The 26792-nt window shown below is 37.4% G+C and overlaps 2 protein-coding genes across 3 annotated transcripts; both read left to right on the top strand.

Moving 5' to 3' along the window:
• Positions 1-9400: 9400 nt before the first annotated feature.
• On the top strand, positions 9401-16288 carry LOC106150726 (dynactin subunit 2). The gene is made up of 13 exons (XM_013523701.2): positions 9401-9486; positions 10094-10165; positions 10717-10813; positions 11019-11080; positions 11212-11304; positions 11716-11876; positions 12188-12329; positions 12740-12805; positions 13280-13318; positions 13614-13760; positions 14205-14307; positions 14791-14882; positions 15210-16288. The coding sequence occupies exons 1-13, from the start codon at positions 9448-9450 to the stop codon at positions 15294-15296; spliced, it is 1200 nt and encodes a 399-aa protein (XP_013379155.2). The 5' UTR covers positions 9401-9447; the 3' UTR covers positions 15297-16288.
• Positions 16289-16784: 496 nt separating this feature from the next.
• LOC106150736 (uncharacterized) lies at positions 16785-26566 on the top strand. Of its 2 annotated transcripts, XM_087012729.1 has the most exons (12): positions 16785-16877; positions 17179-17327; positions 17620-17656; positions 17936-18014; positions 18298-18423; positions 18712-20585; positions 20987-21131; positions 21476-21625; positions 22067-22234; positions 24613-24726; positions 25053-25215; positions 25641-26566. In XM_087012729.1, the coding sequence occupies exons 2-12, from the start codon at positions 17261-17263 to the stop codon at positions 26252-26254; spliced, it is 3537 nt and encodes a 1178-aa protein (XP_086868855.1). In that variant the 5' UTR covers positions 16785-16877; positions 17179-17260; the 3' UTR covers positions 26255-26566. The 2 variants fall into 2 exon arrangements, with proteins under 2 accessions (XP_086868855.1, XP_086868856.1); XM_087012730.1 differs by lacking the exon at positions 16785-16877 and having other exon boundaries at positions 17028-17327.
• Positions 26567-26792: the final 226 nt, after the last annotated feature.

Here is a 26792-nt window from a genome sequence, read left to right as displayed (position 1 = left end):
ACCTCTTGGGTCCTGCTTATCAAGACTGTTCATGTGGTCATGTAGAGCCCAGGGCAACAGCCGCCCTTTGAAATGGCAAAGACTACTCAAATCTAAAACCACCAAGGCGTGAACCGCTTTTGCTCTCACCGTACCCTAGAACGTCACAGGTGAAGTCAAACGTAAACTAGGTGGAAAACGAAAAAAAAAAAAAAAGCATCTGAAATCGTCTAACTGGAAACGTTTTAGGCAGGCTTATCAATCAAAGTGACCAAACTTGAATTGATTCGTTAACTTTCCCAGTAAAGCACCGCTTCCTGCCACCTTTAAACCACGTTCAGCTTAAAAAATGGAATCTTCTTGGCGGAATTATTTTCCAAATATGTTTTTCTCAAAAGTCGCATCGCCGCAATTGCTTGGATGGAAAGCACACCAGCATAGAGAAATTGAAAACATTTTTCAGCGATTCCCTCATTTAATGGTGACGCGAATACTTGAACCGTCCCATGGTACTGTTTAGCGTCATAGTTGAAGGCAAACTAAATCTCAACATGCAACAAATTCCAAGTAATAAGAAGTAATTTGCCTAGCAAAGCTCCGTGTTGGTTTCTTAATCTGGGCCTCGTGTACGTCAGGAACTTCTACGTTGACGTTAAGCCTATGTTCGGGGTCTGGCGTTGGTTGCGCTGAAATATACAATACGAACGGCACTCGGGCTTTCGTTTGCAATTGCAGATGTTCACATGTCCAGCCAGACTGACACTCTGTGTGACACGGTAGAAAGTCACCATTTGATCATACGTTGATAACGAAGGTTCCGTGGCTCCGTGGTAACTGCGGTGATTTAGACACAATGGTGTACTTGTACACGGGTTCGAATCCTCAGAGGACGAGTAGTGGATTCTTTTTACCTAAAAGTAATTTTTGGAAAATTGCGCTTGTTCACTATAAGAGGAAACTCGTACGTACGGAGGGTGGGCGGGTCTCTCACGGCGCAATCGGTAGCGTGCAAGGATGTAAAAAAACATGCAAAGCAATCACCAACCATGGTAACGCAAGGTTACGAGTTCGAGTCCCGGATGAGACATGTCACTTCAACACAACAACCAGCTGGCCAGAGAAACGGCCAGTCAGGGAAAACGAGTGCAGCCTCTCGAAAGTCCCGGCAAATTTACCTTTTGCATTAAATATCGGAAATTCTTTATTCATTTAGTCGCCGCGATTGGTTTACCTTATCACAATTTTTGTATTTTATGCCGTACCTCTTGGGTCCTGCTTATCAAGACTGTTCATGTGGTCATGTAGAGCCCAGGGCAACAGCCGCCCTTTGAAATGGCAAAGACTACTCAAATCTAAAACCACCAAGGCGTGAACCGCTTTTGCTCTCACCGTACCCTAGAACGTCACAGGTGAAGTCAAACGTAAACTAGGTGGAAAACGAAAAAAAAAAAAAAAAGCATCTGAAATCGTCTAACTGGAAACGTTTTAGGCAGGCTTATCAATCAAAGTGACCAAACTTGAATTGATTCGTTAACTTTCCCAGTAAAGCACCGCTTCCTGCCACCTTTAAACCACGTTCAGCTTAAAAAATGGAATCTTCTTGGCGGAATTATTTTCCAAATATGTTTTTCTCAAAAGTCGCATCGCCGCAATTGCTTGGATGGAAAGCACACCAGCATAGAGAAATTGAAAACATTTTTCAGCGATTCCCTCATTTAATGGTGACGCGAATACTTGAACCGTCCCATGGTACTGTTTAGCGTCATAGTTGAAGGCAAACTAAATCTCAACATGCAACAAATTCCAAGTAATAAGAAGTAATTTGCCTAGCAAAGCTCCGTGTTGGTTTCTTAATCTGGGCCTCGTGTACGTCAGGAACTTCTACGTTGACGTTAAGCCTATGTTCGGGGTCTGGCGTTGGTTGCGCTGAAATATACAATACGAACGGCACTCGGGCTTTCGTTTGCAATTGCAGATGTTCACATGTCCAGCCAGACTGACACTCTGTGTGACACGGTAGAAAGTCACCATTTGATCATACGTTGATAACGAAGGTTCCGTGGCTCCGTGGTAACTGCGGTGATTTAGACACAATGGTGTACTTGTACACGGGTTCGAATCCTAAGAGGACGAGTGGTGGATTCTTTTTACCTAAAAGTAATTTTTGGAAAATTGCGCTTGTTCACTATAAGAGGAAACTCGTACGTACGGAGTGTTTTGCATTAAATATCGGAAATTCTTTATTCATTTCGTCGCCGCGATTGGTTTACCTTATCACAATTTTTGTATTTTATGCCGTACCTCTTGGGTCCTGCTTATCAAGACTGTTCATGTGGTCATGTAGAGCCCAGGGCAACAGCCGCCCTTTGAAATGGTAAAGACTACTCAAATCTAAAACCGCCAAGGCTTGAACCGCTTTGGCTCTCACCGTGCCCTAGAACGTTAGAGGTGAAGTCAAACGTAAACTAGGTGGAAAAAAAAAAAAAAAAAAAAAAAAAAGCATCTGAAATTGTCTAACTGGAAACGTTTTGGGCAGGCTTATCAATCAAAGTGACCAAACTTGAATTGATTCGTTAACTTTCCCAGTAAAGCACCGCTTCCTGCCACCTTTAAACCACGTTCAGCTTAAAAAATGGAATCTTCTTGGAGGAATTATTTTCCAAATATGTTTTTCTCAAAAGTCGCATCGCAGCAATTGCTTGGATGGAAAGCACACCAGCATAGAGAAATTGAAAACATTTTTCAGCGATTCCCTCATTTAATGGTGACGCGAATACTTGAACCGTCCCATGGTACTGTTTAGCGTCATAGTTGAAGGCAAACTAAATCTCAACATGCAACAAATTCCAAGTAATAAGAAGCAATTTGCCTAGCAAAGCTCCGTGTTGGTTTCTTAATCTGGGCCTCGTGTACGTCAGGAACTTCTACGTTGACGTTAAGCCTATGTTCGGGGTCTGGCGTTGGTTGCGCTGAAATATACAATACGAACGGCACTCGGGCTTTCGTTTGCAATTGCAGATGTTCACATGTCCAGCCAGACTGACACTCTGTGTGACACGGTAGAAAGTCACCATTTGATCATACGTTGATAACGAAGGTTCCGTGGCTCCGTGGTAACTGCGGTGATTTAGACACAATGGTGTACTTGTACACGGGTTCGAATCCTAAGAGGACGAGTGGTGGATTCTTTTTACCTAAAAGTAATTTTTGGAAAATTGCGCTTGTTCACTATAAGAGGAAACTCGTACGTACGGAGTGTTTTGCATTAAATATCGGAAATTCTTTATTCATTTCGTCGCCGCGATTGGTTTACCTTATCACAATTTTTGTATTTTATGCCGTACCTCTTGGGTCCTGCTTATCAAGACTGTTCATGTGGTCATGTAGAGCCCAGGGCAACAGCCGCCCTTTGAAATGGTAAAGACTACTCAAATCTAAAACCGCCAAGGCTTGAACCGCTTTGGCTCTCACCGTGCCCTAGAACGTTAGAGGTGAAGTCAAACGTAAACTAGGTGGAAAACAACAACAAAAAAAAAAAAAAAAAAAAAAAAAAAAAAAAGCATCTGAAATTGTCTAACTGGAAACGTTTTGGGCAGGCTTATCAATCAAAGTGACCAAACTTGAATTGATTCGTTAACTTTCCCAGTAAAGCACCGCTTCCTGCCACCTTTAAACCACGTTCAGCTTAAAAAATGGAATCTTCTTGGAGGAATTATTTTCCAAATATGTTTTTCTCAAAAGTCGCATCGCCGCAATTGCTTGGATGGAAAGCACACCAGCATAGAGAAATTGAAAACATTTTTCAGCGATTCCCTCATTTAATGGTGACGCGAATACTTGAACCGTCCCATGGTACTGTTTAGCGTCATAGTTGAAGGCAAACTAAATCTCAACATGCAACAAATTCCAAGTAATAAGAAGTAATTTGCCTAGCAAAGCTCCGTGTTGGTTTCTTAATCTGGGCCTCGTGTACGTCAGGAACTATGTTCGGGGTCTGGCGTTGGTTGCGCTGAAATATACAATACGAACGGCACTCGGGCTTTCGTTTGCAATTGCAGATGTTCACATGTCCAGCCAGACTGACACTCTGTGTGACACGGTAGAAAGTCACCATTTGATCATACGTTGATAACGAAGGTTCCGTGGCTCCGTGGTAACTGCGGTGATTTAGACACAATGGTGTAATTGTACACGGGTTCGAATCCTAAGAGGACGAGTGGTGGATTCTTTTTACCTAAAAGTAATTTTTGGAAAATTGCGCTTGTTCACTATAAGAGGAAACTCGTACGTACGGAGGGTGGGCGGGTCTCTCACGGCGCAATCGGTAGCGTGCAAGGATGTAAAAAAGCATGCAAAGCAATCACCAACCATGGTAACGCAAGGGCACGAGTTCGAGTCCCGGATGAGACATGTCACTTCAACACAACAACCAGCTGGCCAGAGAAACGGCCAGTCAGGGAAAACGAGTGCAGCCTCTCGTGAGTCCCGGCAAATTTACCTTTTGCATTAAATATCGGAAATTCTTTATTCATTTCGTCGCCGCGATTGGTTTACCTTATCACAATTTTTGTATTTTATGCCGTACCTCTTGGGTCCTGCTTATCAATACTGTTCATGTGGTCATGTAGAGCCCAGGGCAACAGCCGCCCTTTGAAATGGCAAAGACTACTCAAATCTAAAACCGCCAAGGCTTGAACCGCTTTGGCTCTCACCGTGCCCTAGAACGTCACAGGTGAAGGCAAACGTAAACTAGGTGGAAAAAAAAAAAAAAAAAAAAAAAAAAAAAGCATCTGAAATCGTCTAACTGGAAACGTTTTAGGCAGGCTTATCAATCAAAGTGACCAAACTTGAATTGATTCGTTAGCTTTCCCAGTAAAGCACCGCGTCCTGCCACCTGTAAACCACGTTCAGCTTAAAAAATGGAATCTTCTTGGAGGAATTATTTTCCAAATATGTTTTTCTCAAAAGTCGCATCGCCGCAATTGCTTGGATGGAAAGCACACCAGCATAGAGAAATTGAAAACATTTTTCAGCGATTCCCTCATTTAATGGTGACGCGAAAACTTGAACCGTCCCATTGTACTGTTTAGCGTCATAGTAAAGTAAATAGCAAAGTAAATAGCAAAGCTTCGTGTCGGTTTCTCAATCTGGGCCTCCTGTAGGCCTACATCAGGAACGTCTGTAAAGCCTCTCTTCTGGTCCTCAAATCAAGTTCGGTCCCTTGGTTCTAAACTGTTTACCAGAGGCTCTGTTCTGGTCCTACACCTGTAAATGTCCATCATGACGAGTTCAAACGTGTTCCCCAAACGTGTCCTTGGCAGACTCTCTTTTGGGCCCCAAACTTTTTCTGCGGTATAGTCTTCATTTGGAAACCTGCCAGTTTGACGTTCGGGGGGAGGGGAGGGGATTAATTACTTGCAGTTAAGCAACTCAACTTACGGTCATTTGGTTGATTCGCAGATCAACGGACTACCTGGCTATTATTTCACAGCATAAATTGAAAGATATAAATTGCAGAGTAACCTTCTGTCACAAGGATACTACATATAATTATTTATTCCCTTCATGCCCCCCTACCCCCCCCCCCCCCCCCCCCCGGGGGTCACTTGTAATTGATACTCCGTATCTTGATTAATGTGAAAGATGAAAAGAGTGCGCGGACGTGCTTTTGACAGGTCAGGTCACGAAGTAACGGATACGGCATCTCAGGCCACAATATGGCTTCACAGGGCAGTGAACAAACTGGAGAAATTTCCCTCTCCGACAATATTCCGAGCATATATGGTCACCCTGCTTCCTAAATGTCTTTACAACAATTCAGTATCATTACGCTGAATTCTATTACTGTTCTATTACTGATGTTGTATTCAACCATCTAATAAAATTTGATATTTGAAGAAAATTTTATTGCAGGATTTTACAATATCACCACTTTGCACCATTGCTATTATATGGCGCAGATTACATGTTCAAAACAGGTATAGCTGCAAACAGTAAAATTGTTTCATATTAATAAAAATATAAACAATTATGTTGATCATAATAACTAAACCACTCTGCGGGCTAACTGTCTAAGGGTTGTAGCCAAGATGTGTTCAGTTTATAACACTCTCCTCTAGTTCGGGACATTTACAGATTGTCTTTACCTCTCTCTCTCTCTCTCTCGTCATAAATCAAAGTCTCTGACATTTAACATTAGTATTTTAATTCAGGATATTTACAGAAATGTGTGAACATGATATTAATTCGAGAAAGGATATTTTTTAGTGTTTGTAAATGTTACAAAGGAAATTACCAAAAATATACAGCTTTCCATATTGAGAAGACATGTTCCTCTACTCCCCTTCTCCAGATTTCCTGGCCCGAGGAGCAATATGTTTGTCCTAAGCTCTGAAGCTCTGAACGCGCTTGATAGAAACCAGATGTGGAGATAGTGAGATTTTATTGCCCGAGCCAGACTACCGACTTTCCAATCTTACAGGTTGAAATAAGTGTGGGCAGGGGGGGGGGGGGGGGGGGGGGGGGGTTATATATCTTCTTAACCGACTAAGCTAGATAGGCTCGAAACACGATAAAGTATATCAGTAGAGGCTCAATTTGACCTATTTCATAACATAATAGTTGCTATGCCCTTATGCTCCTCTTCCCACCCTGAACTCTTGTTATAAATAATCATTTTTCTTTTCATATGAAAGATGAGAGCGTAAATTAACTTATCACAACCGCTCACGTATTGCATAACGTTTTTATTAATGTTTCATATTACTTTTAATAACTGCTGACTGCTTTTCCAGTTAGAGGGTACAGTGGCATAAACCAGTGAAAGTAATGGAACGTGTCATATATTTATTCCGATATTAATCTAAATATATGTGGCTCACATTTTCACTTTTTGTTGAAAGATTTCTCACATCGAACTCAATTAATTGGGTTGGAGTGTCTACATCTGTAGCGGTGTTTTAAAGGGTCATAAATGGACCAATTTTGAGATAGCGTTATGCGAGACTTAGGTAACTTTTATATAAACGGAAAATAATATACTGTAGATTGATTCACAACTCTGCCTCCGGTCGAATACAAGCCCAAAATTAAATGTCCGTGTCTGGTGCGGGTGCTCTATTTTCGTGGTTCTCTTACATAATTGCGCGGTGCTTCGTTAATCTGGCACCAAATGTTCGCTACAGATGAGATGCAAATTAAACGGTATAATGATCGACGCGAAAATGCCTTTAATCTGTTTTGATGCTTTCCATGTACGCATATGTACTATAATGTATAGGATTCGAAATTATCAACATCGGATTACTTAAAATAACCATCCAAAGATCATGTACATTACGGCGCGTACACACAATTCCTTTGATTTGTGGTTTTTAATGAACTTAAATAAAGATGATGCGATAAAGACCATTCAACTTAATAAGATATATAGATTCAGATTCAGATTCAGATTCTTTATTGACAAACACCTTCACATAAAGGTACAATCAATTAAAATACTAGTAGCTATAACAAAGAACAGACAAATAAATAGATAAATAAATATATATAGGGCGAAAAAGAAATTGAGACGTCCCTGGAGTCGAGACGAAATCTATGATAAAGAATCCCGATTCTGTAATAACAGCTAAGTTTGTCTCTTTTAAATTAATTTGAATTGTGCTCTTTAACAAGAGAGGCAGTCAATGTGAGGGTCGGTGGGACATTTAATGGTGGGGATCGAGTATTTAAAATCACAGATTTCGGGCATGAAAGAAAATTTTGTGGTTTCCGAGGTCAGTTTGTAAGATCAAAATTCAGGCCAGGGCGCTGTTCTGAATCTTTCCCTTGAAGTGGTAAATTGAAGCGGGGATTTTAGCCTTTAATTTTGCCCAAGGGAGAACGGCGTTGTGTAACAGTAAACTGCACTGGTATGCATAGGCCTACTTATACTACGTAGTTATACTGGATCTCTACAATGTCTTTGGTCAGATCACTGGAGATATTCCCTTCACTGTACGTTCCTAAAGCAATACAATTGGGATGCTAAGTTGTCATCATGTAGCAAAACAACACTTGAACATTATCTGAATGATATGGGATATACAGCTTGTGAAAGCCTAGGTATAAATACCAACAAGGTATGCAGCACGTACATTTCTAAACCAGCCCCGTCAATCAAACGCACATTATGGTCAGTTGCGTCTTAGTTTAAATGCAGTCAAACAGGCAAATAGGCTTTAATTACGAAAATATTGCGCGTTTATTAATAAACTTTGTTTATTTTAGATCTGCTGATTCGAAAAAAAAAATATAATCCATTTCTACTACTTGCACAAAACGCGTGACCATACCAGTCCAGTGGACATTTAGGAAATTCATGGGAATAAACGCGTCCATATGAAAATAAGAGCTTATACTAACTTGAAACGGAATATAAAGCGCACAATCATGGCAGTGAGTGAGCACCCCCCCCCCCCCAACACCACCACATGCACACAATCACCAACGAATGTAACTGTCTTGAAAACATGAGGCAGAGAACGCCATAAATATTGTAGTATTATTCTTAAGCATCCTAAAGGTAGTCACGCAGCAAAACTTTTGTGTTCTTTAAAAAATCTGAGAATATATTATAGCAAATATAATACAATTTTAAATAATTGAAATGCATTTCTTTCTAACATTCAGTTTACGTACATTTTTTGGTAGCCTCTCAAAGTTTTAAACCTCAAATATTGGAGACCATAATAGAGTCAGCCAAGGACACGTTTAGGGAACACGTTTGAACTCGTAATGATGGACATTTACAGGTGTAGGTCCAGTATAGAGCTTCTTGTAAACAGTTTAGAACCAAGGGACCGAACTTGATTTGAGGACCAGAAGAGAGGCTTTACATACGTTGACGTTAAGCCCATGTCGGGAACTGGTGTACCAATACTGTAATAATTCTTTATCGCATTTTAAGCATTGTAAGCCGTTAAAATTTTTTGTTGTTCAAAGATATTCTCGTTGAACCTGAAACCGCTCTACCATCTGTTAGAAGGGCTAATAATATTACTTATGATGGAAACTACAGATATTTTTAATCCCACCCCCAAGTTCGCTTTAAATATTGTTTTTATTTGTTGTTTAAGAAAAATACAGTCGTAAAAGGGGTAAAATATACGGCTTTAGGCAATTTGCGATAAAGATTGCCATAGAAAGGATGTATCGTGGGGTTTAATTGTCATATACCTGAGAATCTGCGAAGACAGGTTAGCGTTGAACAAAGCGCGCGCATAGTGCTCTTTGCAACCCCAATTAGATATTTTATGTATTAGCATATAAAGAGCAGTTGTATTGTAATTATATTAAGGAAGAGCATTTCATCATGTAACTAAATGACCTCTTACATTTCTTGCAATATTTCACATAACGTGTATCTAATTTATGACCTCAGGTCTGACGTTGCACACGCGTAAGCGCCTATTGTATGAATCACCCAAAATGGCTGTAGATCCAAAATATGCGGCACTGCCTGGTATTGTAAGTACAAAGCATATCCCTAGTGCTTTTTGAGCGTAAATAACTCTTCATATGCCTTCAGAAAACATGCGTAAGTTGCTGAAAATTAAGTCAAATGTCCCTCAGAAATAGCTTTGGAAACCTTGCGACGATTTTTTTTTGCATTGTGCCCCCCCTCCCTCCCCGCCAATAATTGCAGACAGGGACTTGTGCATGGTGCAATTTATTAAGTAGTTGTTATTAGGTCAGTCAGAAAATTCACTCAAAATTCTCTTATTTCAAAACCCAAATATGTATATTTTATTGGAAATTTTGGTTTAAGTGACTGGTCCAGCATTCTCAAATTATGGGTTATAAATGTAACGTACCCCCCTCCTCCCCCCCCCCCCCCCCCCCCCCCCCATCGAAAAAAGCCAACACGTATTATGTATAAAACTGTATAGAGGTATTGGGACTGGTTACAGGTACAGATGTATTGGTGACACCAAATATTCAAGTTGGCAACTTCAATCTCATGGAAATTTAGACTGAGCTTAATCAACTTGTATCTCCAAGTACTAGTATCTTACTGTATATCAGATAGCCAAAGCAAGATTGGATATAGACTAAAAGGAATTTCATTTTCTAGGCCACAGACCAGCCAGATGTGTACGAGACTAGTGACCTTCCAGAAAGTGATCAGCCTCAGACAGAGGAACCAGTGAGTTAATTTTTCAGTCATACAATGTACCAAGTTCCATATTTCAGGCCTATAAACTTTTTTCTGGCACTTATAATAATATATATGTTTGGAATATATATCTGTAAGTACTGAAATAGATTTGAATTTTGTGGTCACTTGGACTGCAACTGGATCATTATCAAGTGCATTTCATTTACTTACGTTAGGCTGATTTTACATGAAAGTGCTTCAAGGACTGTTTTAATGACAAAAGACCTTTCATATTCTGTTATAATCTGCTTTTATATATATATATATATATATATATATGCAACTGCTATATAAACACCGTTTTGTTCTCAGCACATGTGCTTAGATCCAGGAGTTGGCACACAAAATGAGATCATATGGATATCACTTGGCATATGTGCAGAAACGTAGTGTCAGATTGATTCTTGTGCTGCATTTTGTGGTTTCACACATGATGTAATTAAGGCCACACTTAACACAACCAGTCACTCAACACAATCAGTGCCACATCTGATGCATTCATGGTCACTGCTAGCACTATCATAGTTTCCTATTTACAGGAGGAGTTGGGCAGTGAGAGTGTTGAGAGGCTGGCATTGGACCCCAAAGAAGCTTATAAAAGATTTAAAGGGAAGGGCATTGATGCAGGGAGAGCAGGTGATTCTATACATTATAGTTTAAAGACATCTGAAAACTGATGATAAAAAAAAGTGAGAATCAAGATAAGATAATCTGAAGATGGAATCTATTAAAAAACACATGCCTCAGCTTTGACTTTTTTGATCAGTAATTAAAGAAATCTTTTGCTGGTCTGACATCAAAATATGAAGTGAGAATGATTTTTGCTTTGGTTTGGCTTCAGATTTTTCTGACCGTGTGAAGGTTCACAGGCACACTGGGTATGATGCCACGGAATATGAACTGGTGAGTTTTTACACTTATGATGCTGCATGGTCTTATTGTACGTCAAAGAGAGAAACATAGATATTGTCATTCAAATGATTATTGTAATATCCCAAATTTTAGTTGAAAATGTATTATTATTATTATTTCAGCTGGGTGAGGGTGAGCAGGAGACCCCTCTGCAGAAATATCAAAGACTCCAGGCAGAAGTGAAAGATTTGGCTGATGAGTTGAGTAAACTTAAGGTATGACTCATTTGGTTATTATCAGAGATAGTCTAAAAACAGGTTGTCTGCACTGCATGATTTCATACGAGACTTGGGGAACATGCAAGAATCGGTATGAGATCGGGTTGAACTTTTTCGTAATACAGTCAAATTCTATGTGCTAGGAATGTCATATTAATAAACAAGGCAACATTGACATACAAAACATGGCGTATTGGTACTGTTGTGCAGTACACTATAATTTTATACAACCTAAATGTTTTCATTATCATTATGTGATAAAAAATACGATATCTGTAAAATTCAGAATTTTCCCATTCACAAGATTAATTCATTACTGAATGTTTTCTCAACAGGACGTCTTTTAATCTCAGTAAATATAAAACAGACAAGGCATGCTTTTCTATAACTTTCCACATTTCTTATCAGGCCACCATCAAGGATGAGAATGCTGTGGATAAGATGTCCCCAGTAGAGCTGGCCAGGCAGGTGGAGTACCTTCAGAACCAGCTGACAGATCTGCATGTGGAGAAAATCACAGGACAGGAGGCCCACCTCGACTTGGCTGATCCACTGGGAGCTTTACAGAGGTAATGTCTGGGCCTGAAGCAAAGTGCACAAAAGAAAAATAAATCAATAAAAATAGAAAATAAATTAATGGAATAATAAATAAATCAATAAATCAATAAATAAATTAGAAGAAGTTGATCTTTAATGGCTAATCATATTACATGAGCGTCTTCTCAATCTTTTTTTTCTGCAGGAAAATGTTTAAAACATGCCCTTCAGCTTTACAAGATCTAGAGTTAACACTTATGATCGAACTGTTTTACAATATTATATACAGACACTAAGATGTCTACACATATGCCAGTTTTGATATCAAGTCACTGCTTTCCAGACGTCTCCTGGAATCCCTGGAAACATTCAAACACTCCAAACAAGATGCCAAGAGCCCCACCAAAGGCAAGCCAGCTGGAGATAAAGTGACGTATGAACTGTACTACAGGGCAGAGCAGGCCAAGTTCAGCGAGAGTGCTAGGGTAATTCATAATTCTGAATGTGTAGAGGTTAATAGAAGATGTACTTTGGCAAAGTACTCTCTGATGAAATTGATTATCAGGTTTCTTAATAAAGGGTACTCTCTGATGGAATTAATTATCAGGTTTCTTAATGAAGGATCATATAAAATATATTTTCATCTTTGCAAACGTTGCACATGAAAACTAAGGTACATTCTATTTAAATGTATAAGCAGTTCAATTAAGTGTTCAGATTTTTGAAAAGATTTCCTGTCTGAAAATGTTTCTGACTTGATTTTGGTGATTAATTTCATCAACAAGAAGATCAGTTGAATTTAATACCTATTCAAATGTTGATAAAATTCCCTGTTTCGAAATGTTTCCTTATCATGGTGCCTAATTTTATCCACAAGAACTGTTTAACTTTACAGCTGGCTGCCCTGGAGCAGAGATTGGAGAGGATGGAAGCTGTTATAGGACAACAGCCAGAAAAACTGGTATGAATAAAAATCTTTTATTTATTTTGCATAAGAGACTATATTTTAACAAAAAAAAAAAAAAAATAAATAAAAATAATAATAATAAAATAAAATAAAAATAATAAAATAAGTAAATAAAAAACGATAATAAATAAACTAAAATAATTATTTAACAAAAATTTATAATTTTATGATTTTGTGCTTTGACACTACTGTATATGCCCAGAGAAATGGACTTTATCTAATTCAGTTGTCTGTCAGAAAAGAACTTTATCTCATTCAGCTGAGCAGTGTTATGCACTAAGAATAAAGCTGTATAATTTTCTCCAATCAATATTTGCGTAGTATTTGAAATTTATAAAAGAGGAATGATGCACACTTGTAGAAATGTTTATTTTGTTTATATATTTCAATTTCTTACACAAAATAACTGTCAGTAGTTCATTGTTTCACTTTCACTCCACCTCATGTTCCCTTTACTTTCACTTTCAGTCTGTTCTTACTGCTGGACTTGCCAACAAGAGTCTTATGGTGAGTTACTAACCCAAACACTTGTTATGCAAATTATCAATTTGTAATCGATCATGAATAAATATATCACAGCCACCTTAAAAAAGAACATATTTCTTGGAAAAAGTTCAAATCGTAATGACATTAAATCCACCTTTACCCTAAAAAACCAGGAAGGAAAAGGTGAAAATGTCTATTTATTTTTGTTAAAACTTAATTTGAATTGGGTGAATGTATTGCATGGTTGATGATTTAAGGGGAGGAGGCTAATAATATATATAAATGAAATCAACATAACTTCCCTCTCTTTTCCCAGGGTGCTGTTACAGATCTGACTGCCAAATCTAATGTCCTGGATCCAGATCAGCTCAGTGCCATTGATGCCCGGTTACATGGACTCCTTTCTAAGTTAAACCAAGTTTCTGAGAAAAAGGCTGCTATCAGTGATGAAAAACTAGCCAAGGTAAAGCACAGTGTTGTACAGTGTGAAATAGTTCAGAAGGGTAGTGTGTTGGATGGTTCATACATGTAGAAAAAACGTCCTTTTTTGCTTAAAGTTTAGTAAGCTGAAATTTTTTTATGAATTGTTAAAAAAATTGAAAAAGGGGTTTAGGAGAGGAATAATTTTTTCAGCAAATACGGTTTCTGTGACTTATTTAGTCATCCAACTCTAGTCAGCAAAACATCAGGTACTAGGATTACAAGCTACCTGGGGAATATTTTGGCAAGATATTCACAGAACCAAATATTTCTCTGACTATATCTAACATTTTGTTGGAGAGTACCTATGTAGAAAATTTGAAAAAAAAAAAAAAAAAAAAAGAGTCATCACCCAGCTGACCTCTCTGATTTAGTTACCATGATGCAAATAGTAAATATTATAGACATATAAAATCTGTTATTTCAGATCAGTGAACTATATGATATAGTGAAGAGATGGGATGAGATAGCACTAGCACTGCCACACTTAGTAGACAGAGTGGCCGGTCTGAAGGAACTACATCAACAAGGTATGATGTTGTAGTAAAACAGAGGCAGGAGGAAATGAGCACAAATCTTATGAATCTTTATATTTGTTTGGTGAAAACCTCGCTCTCCCCCCACTCTCTCTCTCTCACACACACACACATCTACCTGAAATATAAACACTTATAACATATAATTTGTTAACAGTGTCAGCACATTATTCACCCAGTTTTTTTAGTTCAGTGTCTTTGTCAAACTGATGAATATCAGAATTTGACTTAAGTTCATGCTAGAAATGTACACGGTATGACGTTATTATCACAGATAATACACATATATTTTCACAAATAAGTTTTATTTGTTCCTATAGTTACTATGTTTTAGTGGATTATTATAGTTATACAGATATACCCTAAATAGAAACAGACAAGTATTTTGTATTTTGGTATGAAATATTTTGTGAAACCTGATGCAGAATTTGAATGGTGGTCATCTGCAGTAAATTATTTTTGTGCTTGCTATTCCAGCCCTGCAGTTTAGCGCAGCCATAACTCATTTAGATACTTCCCAGCAGCAAGTGGCGGCAAACTTGACAGCTCATTCTGATATGGTGAAACAGGTAGGTGGAGCTCATCTTCACTAGTTGAATGGTTACTCTAACCAGTTATTTGTTAGCATTATGTTCAATTATAAATAGCAAATTGCAAATAAAACCACAATGTGGTTAAAAAGATGGTTAGATTTATTTTTGAACCCAAGGTTCATATGCCTGTGTGATTATTTTTCAGTAAATATGTCACTGATTATTTGCAGGCAATGGAAAAAACTAATGAAATTTGATCTGAAAATGGTTAAATTAAAATTTCAGCTACTTTACAAGTTTAAAGGTTGAGACATTATTCTAATTGCACATCATTATTAAAATTTTTGTCCCTCTTCTTTTCAGCTTCAAAGTAACTTTGAGAAGAACATGAAAGTAATCAAAAGTAACATAGAAAGTATGGACCAGAGACTAAAGGCTTTAAAGAAATAACAGTTTTCCTGTGCTATGGAGAGATGGTGTTCACTTTCGTTGGGACATTATCGTTCACTGACATTGCTATTTATCATGTATTTAATGCCAGTACCATGAATTAATACAAAAGTTCAGCAGCAGCTGCAATGATTTCATTTTTCTTTGTTTTTGTCCAGTATAACATGCAGTGACTGGTAGTGGCAACATAACAGTCAATATCTAGGAGATTTCATTCACTCCAAAAATGTGTTGTCAGCAACTGTTATAATTATCAGATAAATGCATGAATCAGAATGTGCATTTAGACATAACCTGTATCTGATTAGGTTTTTAAATGTGAACACTTGCAGTTGTTGTGATAGATTTGTATTTAATTATTTTTTTTTACAAGTTGACTCCCTGTGTCTTAAAAAGCTTTCACTTGTTGGGAGGAGTGAATCCATTTTAATAATTTCCAACACAATATTTAATGAAATATTTGTTGAATTTCTACTTTGGTTTAATTAATATTGTGACTCTTAAGAAGGGATTCCAATCTATACTTAAAATGCAAGCAATTAAAAGTATCCTGACTGTTGCTGGATCAACCAATGATTTATGAGAAGGAAAAAATTTGATTTTTCCTTAAGGAAAATTCAATTTGGCAAGGATTTAACATTTACCTTAAAGGAAGATGGATTCCAAATTCCTCAACTTACATGGGGCTTAGCCTTCACACACTCAACAATATAACAGTTAATAATAGTCATGGTGTCAAAGTACGCTTAATTTGTTATTTATTGAATTAGCATTAAGCTTTGAATGCTGATGTTGTAAGATGATAATGGGCTGTAAACTTCAGTAGGCAGAAGTTGAACGAGTTCTATATTTATGTTCTAGATATAAAAAGTCTTAACTTTGTGGATTATAGGTAATAAAATGTATTTGAAGTAGAGTTAACTGTGGTGTATAATAACTTGTATAGCTGTCTACAAGTGCATGCTAAAAAAATAAAATATGGACAGATGGAATTGTCTCTTTTTTGTGTTCACTTTCTAATGCATTGAAATTCCCCAGGCTAATATAACCAAGAAAAATGGGCTTGAGTTTTGAAGTGAGCTTTGTCAAAAAGTCATTTTTTTTCATCAAGGAAGCTGGCAATTTTCAATGAAATCGTCCAAAAATTAAAAGAATTATTAACAATATTAAATAGGTTATGTCTGAAAATAATTATTAAGATTTTGGGAAAATATAACATTTGCCAAAAAAAAAGGGCTAAAGCTCGATCGTTGTTCGTCTTTTATACTTTACATTGATAACTTTTTACGTCTCTTGTAGAGACTTTTTCTTTAAAATCATATTTCTTATGAGGTCATTTGAATAAAAAGTCTGAAACTACATAATAATCTAAACTGTGATAAATCAGGGAATTATATCGTAGACGTTTCCCAGCACAGTGGGACCTGATTACCTGATGGGGGAATTCCCAAATGACGTCACGCTTGTAAGTCGTAACGCATGCGCATTTATAAAAGAGCAGGAGGAGCTTGTCTGACTTCATTTACAAAAGAGCAGAAGAAGCTTGTCTGACTTCGCCCTGGAAACATATCTATCTAGAAGGTAGGTGGCGAAATAAAAGAGATATTTTAATAACTTATTAATGAGAATTTTACTGAAAGTTGCCCACTGTCTCCCCTCTGTCCCTCTATCTCTTACTCTATCCAACGGCCTCTCTTTCTCTCTCCAGCCCTCTCCCCCGGCTGCTCTCTCTCTCTTTCTGAGTTTCTCTCTCTCTCTCTCTCTCTCTCTCTCTCTCTCTCTCTCCATGCATTTCTATTGGAGCGTGTATGGGATACCACAGATTGATGTAAAAGCTGCACACACTTAACATTGATGTCTATAATTTCCCTTTTGTCTCTAGAGAGCTTACACATCGACTTCAATGCTGTTCATCGTTAAAGTTAAACTGTCACTGCCGCTGTCGCTGTCGCAAACCAACAAAGATGTCTGGCGCTGGCTGCGTGGTGGGTGGACGAGAGATGTCATCCCTCAGCGTGGCGTGTTACATTGGTAAGTGCATAGAAAATGTGTGTTGGAACTTGTTTTGTTTCTGCTAAAATCTTGTATCGGTTTGAATAGTGCAACAACAATTTGAATACTAGAAGGTTCAGCTGCATACAGTACAGCTGCATACAATGAAATACACTATTTGAATAAAGTAATGTCATTGGCATGACCAGTTGTGATATAAATGAATAAAATCACTAAAAATTTTACAGTAAACTAAGAATTGATTTTTTTGTGTCATTATATGTTGTATTTTAAAACTGATGCATTATGCAAAATTTCTTTCCTTCTAAAGGTTCTAAAATTGAATCCTTGCTTGGAAATAGCATCAGGTGAGTACACATAATTCATTTGTTGGTCAAAATGTGTAGGCCTTTTATAAAGCATCAAATCCCTGTAAAACCATTGAATGTTGTTTTTTTCCGTCCTTTTGTATTCATACCCAGTATGTGCTTGTGTAGAACTTTACAAATGTTACTGCATTTTTTTTTTATAAAACTGCATATGCACCATGTGCAAGAAGAAATGTAATTAGGCACTGACATAAAAATGGACTGTAATTTACTTTTATCAAAATTTTGAAAATTTTTTAATATTTTTATGCTGGACAGCGTAAAGTGCATGGTTGAGGATGAGAGAAGTGTTTTTGCTAGCTGTGCTGCTGAAATTTTGGAAAACTTAGAAGTAAATGTAAGTTACAAGTATATTTTGCAAGGTTAATAATTAATGCAGGTTTATTTTACAGTAAGAAAGTGATACTTTTGTACTACTAAATTTTGATGTTAAATAAAGTGGAAAATTTCTTCCTTCTTTTTCACTTGGGTGCTGGTAATAGAATATTCTGTCAGTATAATGAACATGATCTTAGAAGCATTTATTTTGGCAGGACACAAGCACGTGCATATCTTTTGTTTCTTATAATTTTTATGACATGAATTAACAACTCTTTTCTGTAATTATTTTTTTGTCTTAGCACCCTGCATATCACATCATCAATGATGCCTGTCAGAACCACCACAAGACATATGGTTGTTGCTGTAAGACCCTGCTAGTTATGATAAAACTATGGGCTGAGTCAGCACAGGAGCTGCTGGAACAGGTGAGATGTTTTTTATATTGTGTTAAACTTTTACGCGTTAAACACAAGTAGATGCAAGTCTGTATTGCTGTATAGTTTAACCCCATTTCACATTAAATTCATTGGCTAAGCATATTAGTTATGAATAGGGGTTACACAAGTTTTGCTAATGCTTGACAGTTATTCATAAATGCCAATTTACCACTTGCACCTAGTACATGCAGTAATTTGAATAATAGTAAAGTTATGCCTGCACTTTCATCTTTGATCAAGGTTACTCATGTGTTTTATGCTCACATTTTATTTCAGGGTGTTCCCATCCAAGCTATAGTCTCAGGATTTCAGGAAGGCCTAGAAGCCTGTATCAGTAGTCTGCAGCCAGTGTGTATCAATGTCAGTCATTCTCACCCTCTGGAAATAGACACCATGATAGCCAACACAGTGGATAATCCTGCAGGACAGAAACAGTGTGTTTCAGCAAGTATCAAAGATAAAGCAGCATGGGAGAAAGATGGACATTTGTGTAGTCTGAAAGAATGTAATGCAGTGAAAAGAGAAGGGATTTCTGTTTGTTCCCAGGAAAACGTCTTGGTAGAAAAAGCTGAGCTCCCAGAAAAATGTGAGCATGTGAATGGTTTAACAAACTGTGGAATATTGTCTGGTAATAGTGCTGAGAATAACACAGGAACAAACCAAAGTGGTCAGTCAGCAAATACGCTGATAGTTGATGACCATTTTACATGCAAAGTTGACAGAGAGGATGGCCATTTGACCAACAAAGTGGACAGGGGTACAGTGGACCAAGATGACCCCAATGACATCAGCTGGTATTTTGCTGATGGTCAAGTACCTGCACCCCCTTCAATTGACCAGGAGACCCTGGACTTACTGGACAGGTCATCAAGACTACTGACCTCCATGGTACTGCCTGGTCAGAATATTGAAAATGGCCGAAATAGACTGGAGAACTGTTCAGTGTTTGAGAATCCTGTTCCTACAAACTTTGATGCCTTTGACCATTTTGCCTCATCTGATGTAAATGTTTATTCTCATTGTCAGAGTAAGCCTGTTGAGGTTCCTGGTGATGTTAATTACTCATCATATGAAGGTCATGTGGCTGACACTGAATGTCAAGGTCATTTAACGGACAGTGATGATGAATTTGACAGTTGTTTTGATGAAATCCAATACAAGACAAAAACGGAACCTTTATTGAATGGGAGGACTGGAAAGACCCATTTTGAAGAAAAGAAAATCCATTTGAAAAACAAGACAAGTGTGTTAGATAAGAGAGAGATGAATGAAACAATATGCCCCAGTCCCATTGCAGACAGCACAACAATCCAGACAAAAACCTGTGTGGATGTGTTAGGTGAGACAGTTCTGGGTGAGACAGTGTGTTCTAGGTCCATTGTGGATAGCTTAGCATTACAGTCAAATAGTGAAACAAACACTGTGACAAGGCAATCTCAAAGAAAGCTTAGTGATATTAACTCAGGGATAAGTTTTGAATCGGGTCCTAAAACAGGTGAAGATACTGAATTCAGTGAAAATACGAAACAGACACATGACAAGGCAGACGTAAGAGATTTGTTTGACGCTAAAGTTAAAGAAAAATTATCCTTTAAACCAAAACATGTGTTCAACAGTAGCAGACATTATAAGACGCCAGAAACTGCAGCAGAATTCAGCACGACGATGTTACAATCAACAATGCAGCAATCAGCAAAGATATCAAAACTTGGCTTTAGCAGCAGACATTTATCTGGGCTTGAATCAAATACAACAACACAACAAATCAAAAATGTTCCTGAAAAGAAGGTAGATTGTGAAAGTGAAAGCGCAATAAGCATTGGCATAACTAATGCAAGTTCGGCTTATAAAAATGAATCTCATATTGACTCAGGAAATGGCTTTAATCCAAAAGTTAGTCTAAACTTGAAAAATGAATCTGGTGGCACCAGTGATTCCAAGAGTACAGAAATAACTGTGAAATTAGGCACAAATTCAAATAACAAAAGTGAAACAAACAGAAATGTAAGTGAAATTACAAAGTGGACACTGTCTCTTGAAGAATTAGCTGAATGTTTAAGCCATGGTGCTATGGATGGAATGAGGCAGGCAGCAGCAGTAGTTGATCATCAGATGAAGATTCTGTCTATGAAAGGAGCAGAGGCAGGAAGGTAATGACTGGAATGTTGTCCTTAGATGTGTGGCATGTACAGAAATGAAGTAAATACTGTAACACTGCATTATAAAACAGTTATGTCATCTGAATTTTTTTGTTTTCTGAAATGTGCTAATTTTTTTTTTGAAATGTGCAAAATTTCATGTTTGGCAATGTTTTTCAACAAATATCAAAAGAAAAAACTTTCACTGGAAGTGTTAAATTTTTTAAGTGAAAAATTACACATAAATTACATGTGATCAGGGTAGACATTGGTTCAGATGCATTATTGTATTTGTAGAGATAAATGTGAATTTTGTCATAATATATTAAATCTTTATTTAATATTTCCAAGCCTGAAAACAATGTTATTGTGTGCATCATATACATACAATGTCATATCATTTATAATTACAGCATTCAGCTAGACCATGTCCATACTTGTGCACTGGAAGGACCCCTGGCTTCTAATTCGTATGTAGTTGAAGGGCTGGTTGTCATGGCAACAGCTGATAGCATGCCACTTGTGGTTGAAACCCAACAAGAAGGAAAGAGAACACTGGTTAGTAAACATAATTTCTTTGCTAATCAGGGTGATAGGTAAACAACAACAAAATAATTGCCCCCCCCTTAATCAAATATAATAATGATAAATTGAATGAGGGGGACAGATATGTGCCTTTTGGGTTTGCCAAATAACTGTGTTACATTCATATGTTGAAACATTCTTGTAACTCATCTATTTTCAGGTAGTCGCACTCTGCCAAACCTGACACATTATTTTTCTTACCTTCCACATTATGTCTCATACTTGCTAACCAACTTGAATTTATAAAGATGTTACACCAAACACACCTATATTCTACCTGTCACACCTTATTCACAGATCTTTTTCTTGATGAACAGCTAATCCAGGGAGATGTGACCCCCTCCTACAGACAGCGTGGCTTCAAGGAGTCTGTGATAGCAAAGTCTGTACTGTCTACACAGGAATATATGACATCATGGGAGGAAGACGATAACTGGTTTAGAGAAGTTAAAGATTTACTTAATCAGGTTCGTTCTAAACAAAAAATTGGAAGATCTGTCAGTGAAGGTTAGGGTTCATCATTTTTCCACACACATGAAGATAATTCAAGTAACATTCTGTTGTTGATGTGAGCCAACAGAGGCCATTTCCTGCAATGCTTAGTCAGTTGCTTAATTATACAGGGAACTGAGTTTGATGTGTCAGCTTACCAAAATTACTTCCACCTTGTAGCCTGTAATGGTAGTGTTAGATGCACTCAATTTCTCAATATCACCTAATTTATTATTTTTTGTGATAATGTGTTTGAGATAATTTTGTAAAAGGTATCTATCGAACTTTGTTATATTTGAAAGTTAATGCTGCTTACTTTCTGCCAATAATAATTCTATACCTTTAAGTTACCACATTATTTGAAACACACATGGTGTTAAAACCTTATGTGTGGGTATAAATATTTACATTTCCAGCTTGGTATTCAGTTGCTACTGGTCCAGGGAGTTGTATCAGAGGCTATACAAGACTGGTGTGGTACACAGAACATCATTGTCCTCAGTCATGTCCCATATAGGGTGCTTGCAGCCATCACCTCCAGTGCTGCGGTGGACCAACTGACCCATCTGCTGCTGGGAACTCGGGTGGGATTTTATTTATATTAGTTACCTAATATGTTGTAGTCAAACATTAAGAAGTTCAGTTTATATGTGTATTGATATCATGGTCACAATGTTTAGTTCTCCCACTTGAAGTAGAGCACATATACTGGTGAGTGATAGATCATTCCACTATATATTTTTAAAAACAGGATTAAAATTCTGTTAATTTTATGCCTTTTTAGTACCACCAGCGTATACGTTGGCGGTACTCATGGTTTTAGTCCCGACCCATCTCGTACAGCTCTGCCAGCTCCTGCGGCTCCGCCGGCTCCTGCGGCTCCGCAGTCGGGCGCCGGAAACAAGTCACCGTTACCGCTTCTCCTCCTAGACCGCCAGGACCTGTGTCCCCATCTCTTGGATTTAGGTCACATATAATCTCAACTTGAACACCCTGGTTTTTTTGTCTCTGTCAGTGCATTGGCCTGGGCGTGACACTTGTTGAAATGCACCCTTGTCAAAATTTTTGAAAATTCAAGGCTAAATATCTCCCAATCCAAAGGAATTATGGGAAAAATTACTACAGAAGTCTGACCGAAAGGCATATGTGGAGATTCCAAATATGCCATTGGATTTGACTTTTGACCTTTTTTTCAAGGTCAAACAAGCCAAAATTTTCTAAAAATGGGAATTTTCTGCCAAAAAATATTTGTTTGTGCTATTTTTTGGAAACAACACAGATCTAAGCTCTCCTGTTATAGTGAGAGGTTACAATTGGGGACTCCTTTCATCTTTGCGAGTTATGGGTCAATCGGTGCAATTTCACGGGAGAAGCAGCCATTAGATACCGAAACTGAAAACTTGCTTTTATTCTGGAATGGTAAATGCCAGAGACCTTTTGTTCATCGCATTTTGTAGAACTTGTACGTCAAGTGCAATACTGGGGGTGATGTCCATTTTTTTGTTTTCGATATGGTTTAGGCATTGCGCTATATCAAAAATTACAACATTGCAATATTCAGTGGGGAAAATGTAAAATATTCCAAAATTAGCAGAGATATGCCCATAGTTACTATTGAACTTCAATAGGAAGTCATATACTGGTGATCTAACTGTGACCTTGAAATTGACCTTTGACCTACTTTTCATGATGAACTGCACTTTGAAGTTTTCTGATCTTTATGTCTCCAAAACTGGCATAGATACGCCCATAGTTACTATTGAACTTGAATAGGAAGTTATATACAAGTAATCTAACTGTGACCTTTAAATTGACCTTTGACCTACTTTTCACCATGAACTGAACTTTGCAAATTTCCCAGCCCTTATATCTCCAAAACTGGCAGAGATACACCCATAGTTACTGTTAAACTTGAATAGGAAGTCATACACTGGCATTCTTATTGTGACCTTGAAATTGACCTTTGACGTACTTTTCAACACGAACTGAACTTTGCATATTTTCTATCCCTTATATCTCGAAAACTGGCAGAGATAGGTCCAAAGTTACTATTGAACTTGAATAGGAAGTCATATACTGGCAATCTTACTGTGACCTTGAAATTGACCTTTGACCTACTATTTATGATGAACTGCACTTTGCATGTTTCCTGGCCTTCATATCTCCAACATCGGCAAAGAAATGCCCATAGCTACTATTGAACTTATACAGGAAGTCATATGCTGTGACCTTGAAATTGACCTTTGACCTACTTTTTTTACCACAAACTGAACTCTTCATATTTTCTTGCTCTTCATATCTTCAAAACTAGCAGAGATCTGCCCAGTGTTGTCCCTAGGTTTTCTCTTTTGTCAGCATACCGGTATATGCAATACTGATAATGCATTTCAAGGAAAACCAATAGGCCTATTGTCTTGAAAATCACAGGAGTGATCAGTGTTAGGAAAATACAGGTCAATTTGAACATCTCCTTGATTGGACCATTTTAACTGTTATGTTTTTTCGATTTTTTTTTCTTGTTGCATATTTTGAGAACTCTTGTTTATTGCATTTTATAGAGCTTGTCAAACACAAGACTGGTGGTGGTGTTCAATTTTTTTTTTTTTTTTTTTTTGGGGGGGGGGGCCATACGAATGCGCTTACTCCAGCTGGTGGTACAATATCCACAGGCGGTATCGCCTCTCTGATCCTCTAGTTTTTAATGTTGAATATGCATGCAGGTGTCATAGGTAGATTGGAGTTAGGAGTTATGGGGGGAGGGGGGCACATATGGCACATTTCTTTCTTCATAAGTTCCACACACTGTAGTGAGGTCCTAGATTTGTCAGATGGCGTAGTGTTTGTTTCCAATGGCATAGATGTTAAGGCATGTGATTGTGTTCTGCAGTTTAAGTGTAATATATTTTTTTTCTTAAAATTCACATCATGTTAAAAAATCAACATCAGATTATATTATTTCTAGGATCATGTGGTACATGATGTCACAGTCGCTCCGTGGTCAGAAGACTGGTTATACAGAGTGACCAGTGGTCTGGCTGGACAGCATGTGGTGGTCAAACACAGTGGACTCAGCCAGGTAATAGTTTCTAACCTGTCACACCTAACACATTGCAAACGCAATTTTAAATTTTGTCACATCTAGACTTGTCTACTTATATATATACCTAGCTAGACATTTCTGTAATAATTTTCTTTTCAGATAAAATTTGTTTTCCAATCAAAAATTAAAAATATGGTTTCACTTAAATTGACTCATCTAACACAACTATTGATATTTATATAATAGTCTTAAATATTCATACCCAGGCACACAGTGAGCACATTCTAATACTAAACTATTCTGACTAAACTATCTCATAACTTCCTCTCCATAACCATAACCCATTCATCTCCACATTGTAGACTGCCATACTGTGTCACCCAGCAGGCTCTGTGGTCCACCTGGCAGAGGAACAGTTCTGGCACTGTCTCCGCAGGCTGGCCTCTGTTGTACAGAGTGGGTTAGTGTTACCTGGAGGAGGGGAGACAGAGGCTTGGTGTAGGCAGCACCTCAGACAGCTAGCAGGTGAGTGGATGAGATTAACAGTGTATAAACTATTTTAATTTGATCCTCTTGACTATTACTTATTATTGAATTTTTTGTTAAAAATTTAAAGTAATTTGTTGTAATTTATTTTATTAATTATGAATGGTGCTTACCTGTGGTAGTCTGTTTAAGCCTAAACTTGGTGTTTACATTATGACTATAGCAAAGAGGTAGTATTATGTTGTAGGGTTTTTTTTCACAATGTGATAAAGCCCAAGTAATTTGATTTAGTACAAACTGTTTTATAATTATTTATCTTTTAACCTTCCAATTGTTGTATTTGATGTAATAAATGAGAAATATGAATTGTAATTTATATTTGTGATTATATATCTAAATTACTATTTATATTTGTAATTTAGTTAAGTTTTACTATAAATTACAGTTATTTTTTATCTTTGCAGATGAGGTAAGGTCAAATGAACAGGAATATTCAGGTGATGCTGTATATATTCCTGCAGTGTATCAATCCTTGGCCAAATCCTTTCTCAGGTTTAAGGACATCGTTTCAAGGAACAGTTTTCCAACTCTGTGTGATCCTACAGCTGGTGATATCACAGACAGTGATGCATCATTTTCTAAGTTCAGACAAACTATTGGTTCACAGTGTTATGTCACAGCATCAGATATTGAAGACAAAACCAAAAACAGTGATATTACAGAAAACAGTGGTGTTACAACTACACACAGTGATATCACTAAAAACAGTGATGTCACTGCCACAAACAGTGATATCACAGAAAACATTGATGTCACAGGCTCTGACAGGGATATCACAACAAACAGTGATGTCACAACCACGCACAGTGATGTCACAAAAAACAGTGATGTCACAAGCACTACCAGTGATGTCACAGCCATGGTATTACCAGTACTGGATGACTACCAGAGTAAAGTTGAGTCATGGAGGACAGCATTAAGAACTGTGTGCTTGCTTCTACAGACTGATACATACGTGCTGACAGGGATAGACCCCTGTGATGACAAGGTACTGGCCGAGTTTAGTGGAATATTGTGATAACTGTGATATGTGATAATTTGGATATAGCCTTGTAATGAGAAGATACTGGGAGAGTTCAGTGGAATATTGTGATAACTGTGATATGTGATAATTGGGATATAACCTTGTGATGGGAAGATTTTTCAGAGTTCAGTGGAATATTGTGATGGGAATGCTGTTTTAAAACTGATTGTTGGTAATTACTTGCTAAATTAAAAAAATAATAATAATGAATTCTTTTCTCTTTAATAAATTTATTTCAAATTGCAATCAAAAATTAGAAAATCTTTAATAGAGTATTTGAAATAAATGTTGATTTCATAACATGTAGCAAGTGGAAGTGATAGATTCTGTTTAAAGCAAAGTACTGGAGTTGACAAGATGTATTATTAATATTTACTGCGTATCTTTCAGTTTTTGGCAAGTCTTTAATATTTGAACCTTGGCACAATTTCCCCCAATATTTCTTTAAATTGTAGTTAATAGAGTCACACCCTTTGGAGAATTTTCCTGTTGGTGTTTCAAATTGATTACTATTGACAGACAGATCTCAGTG

This window comes from Lingula anatina, chromosome 5, assembly GCF_051362555.1.
Source record: "Lingula anatina isolate TDL-2025a chromosome 5, LinAna3.0, whole genome shotgun sequence".
NCBI classification, from domain to species: domain Eukaryota; kingdom Metazoa; phylum Brachiopoda; class Lingulata; order Lingulida; family Lingulidae; genus Lingula; species Lingula anatina.
Note: the sequence above shows the minus strand (reverse complement) of the source record. Positions and strands in the feature narration are given on the sequence as shown.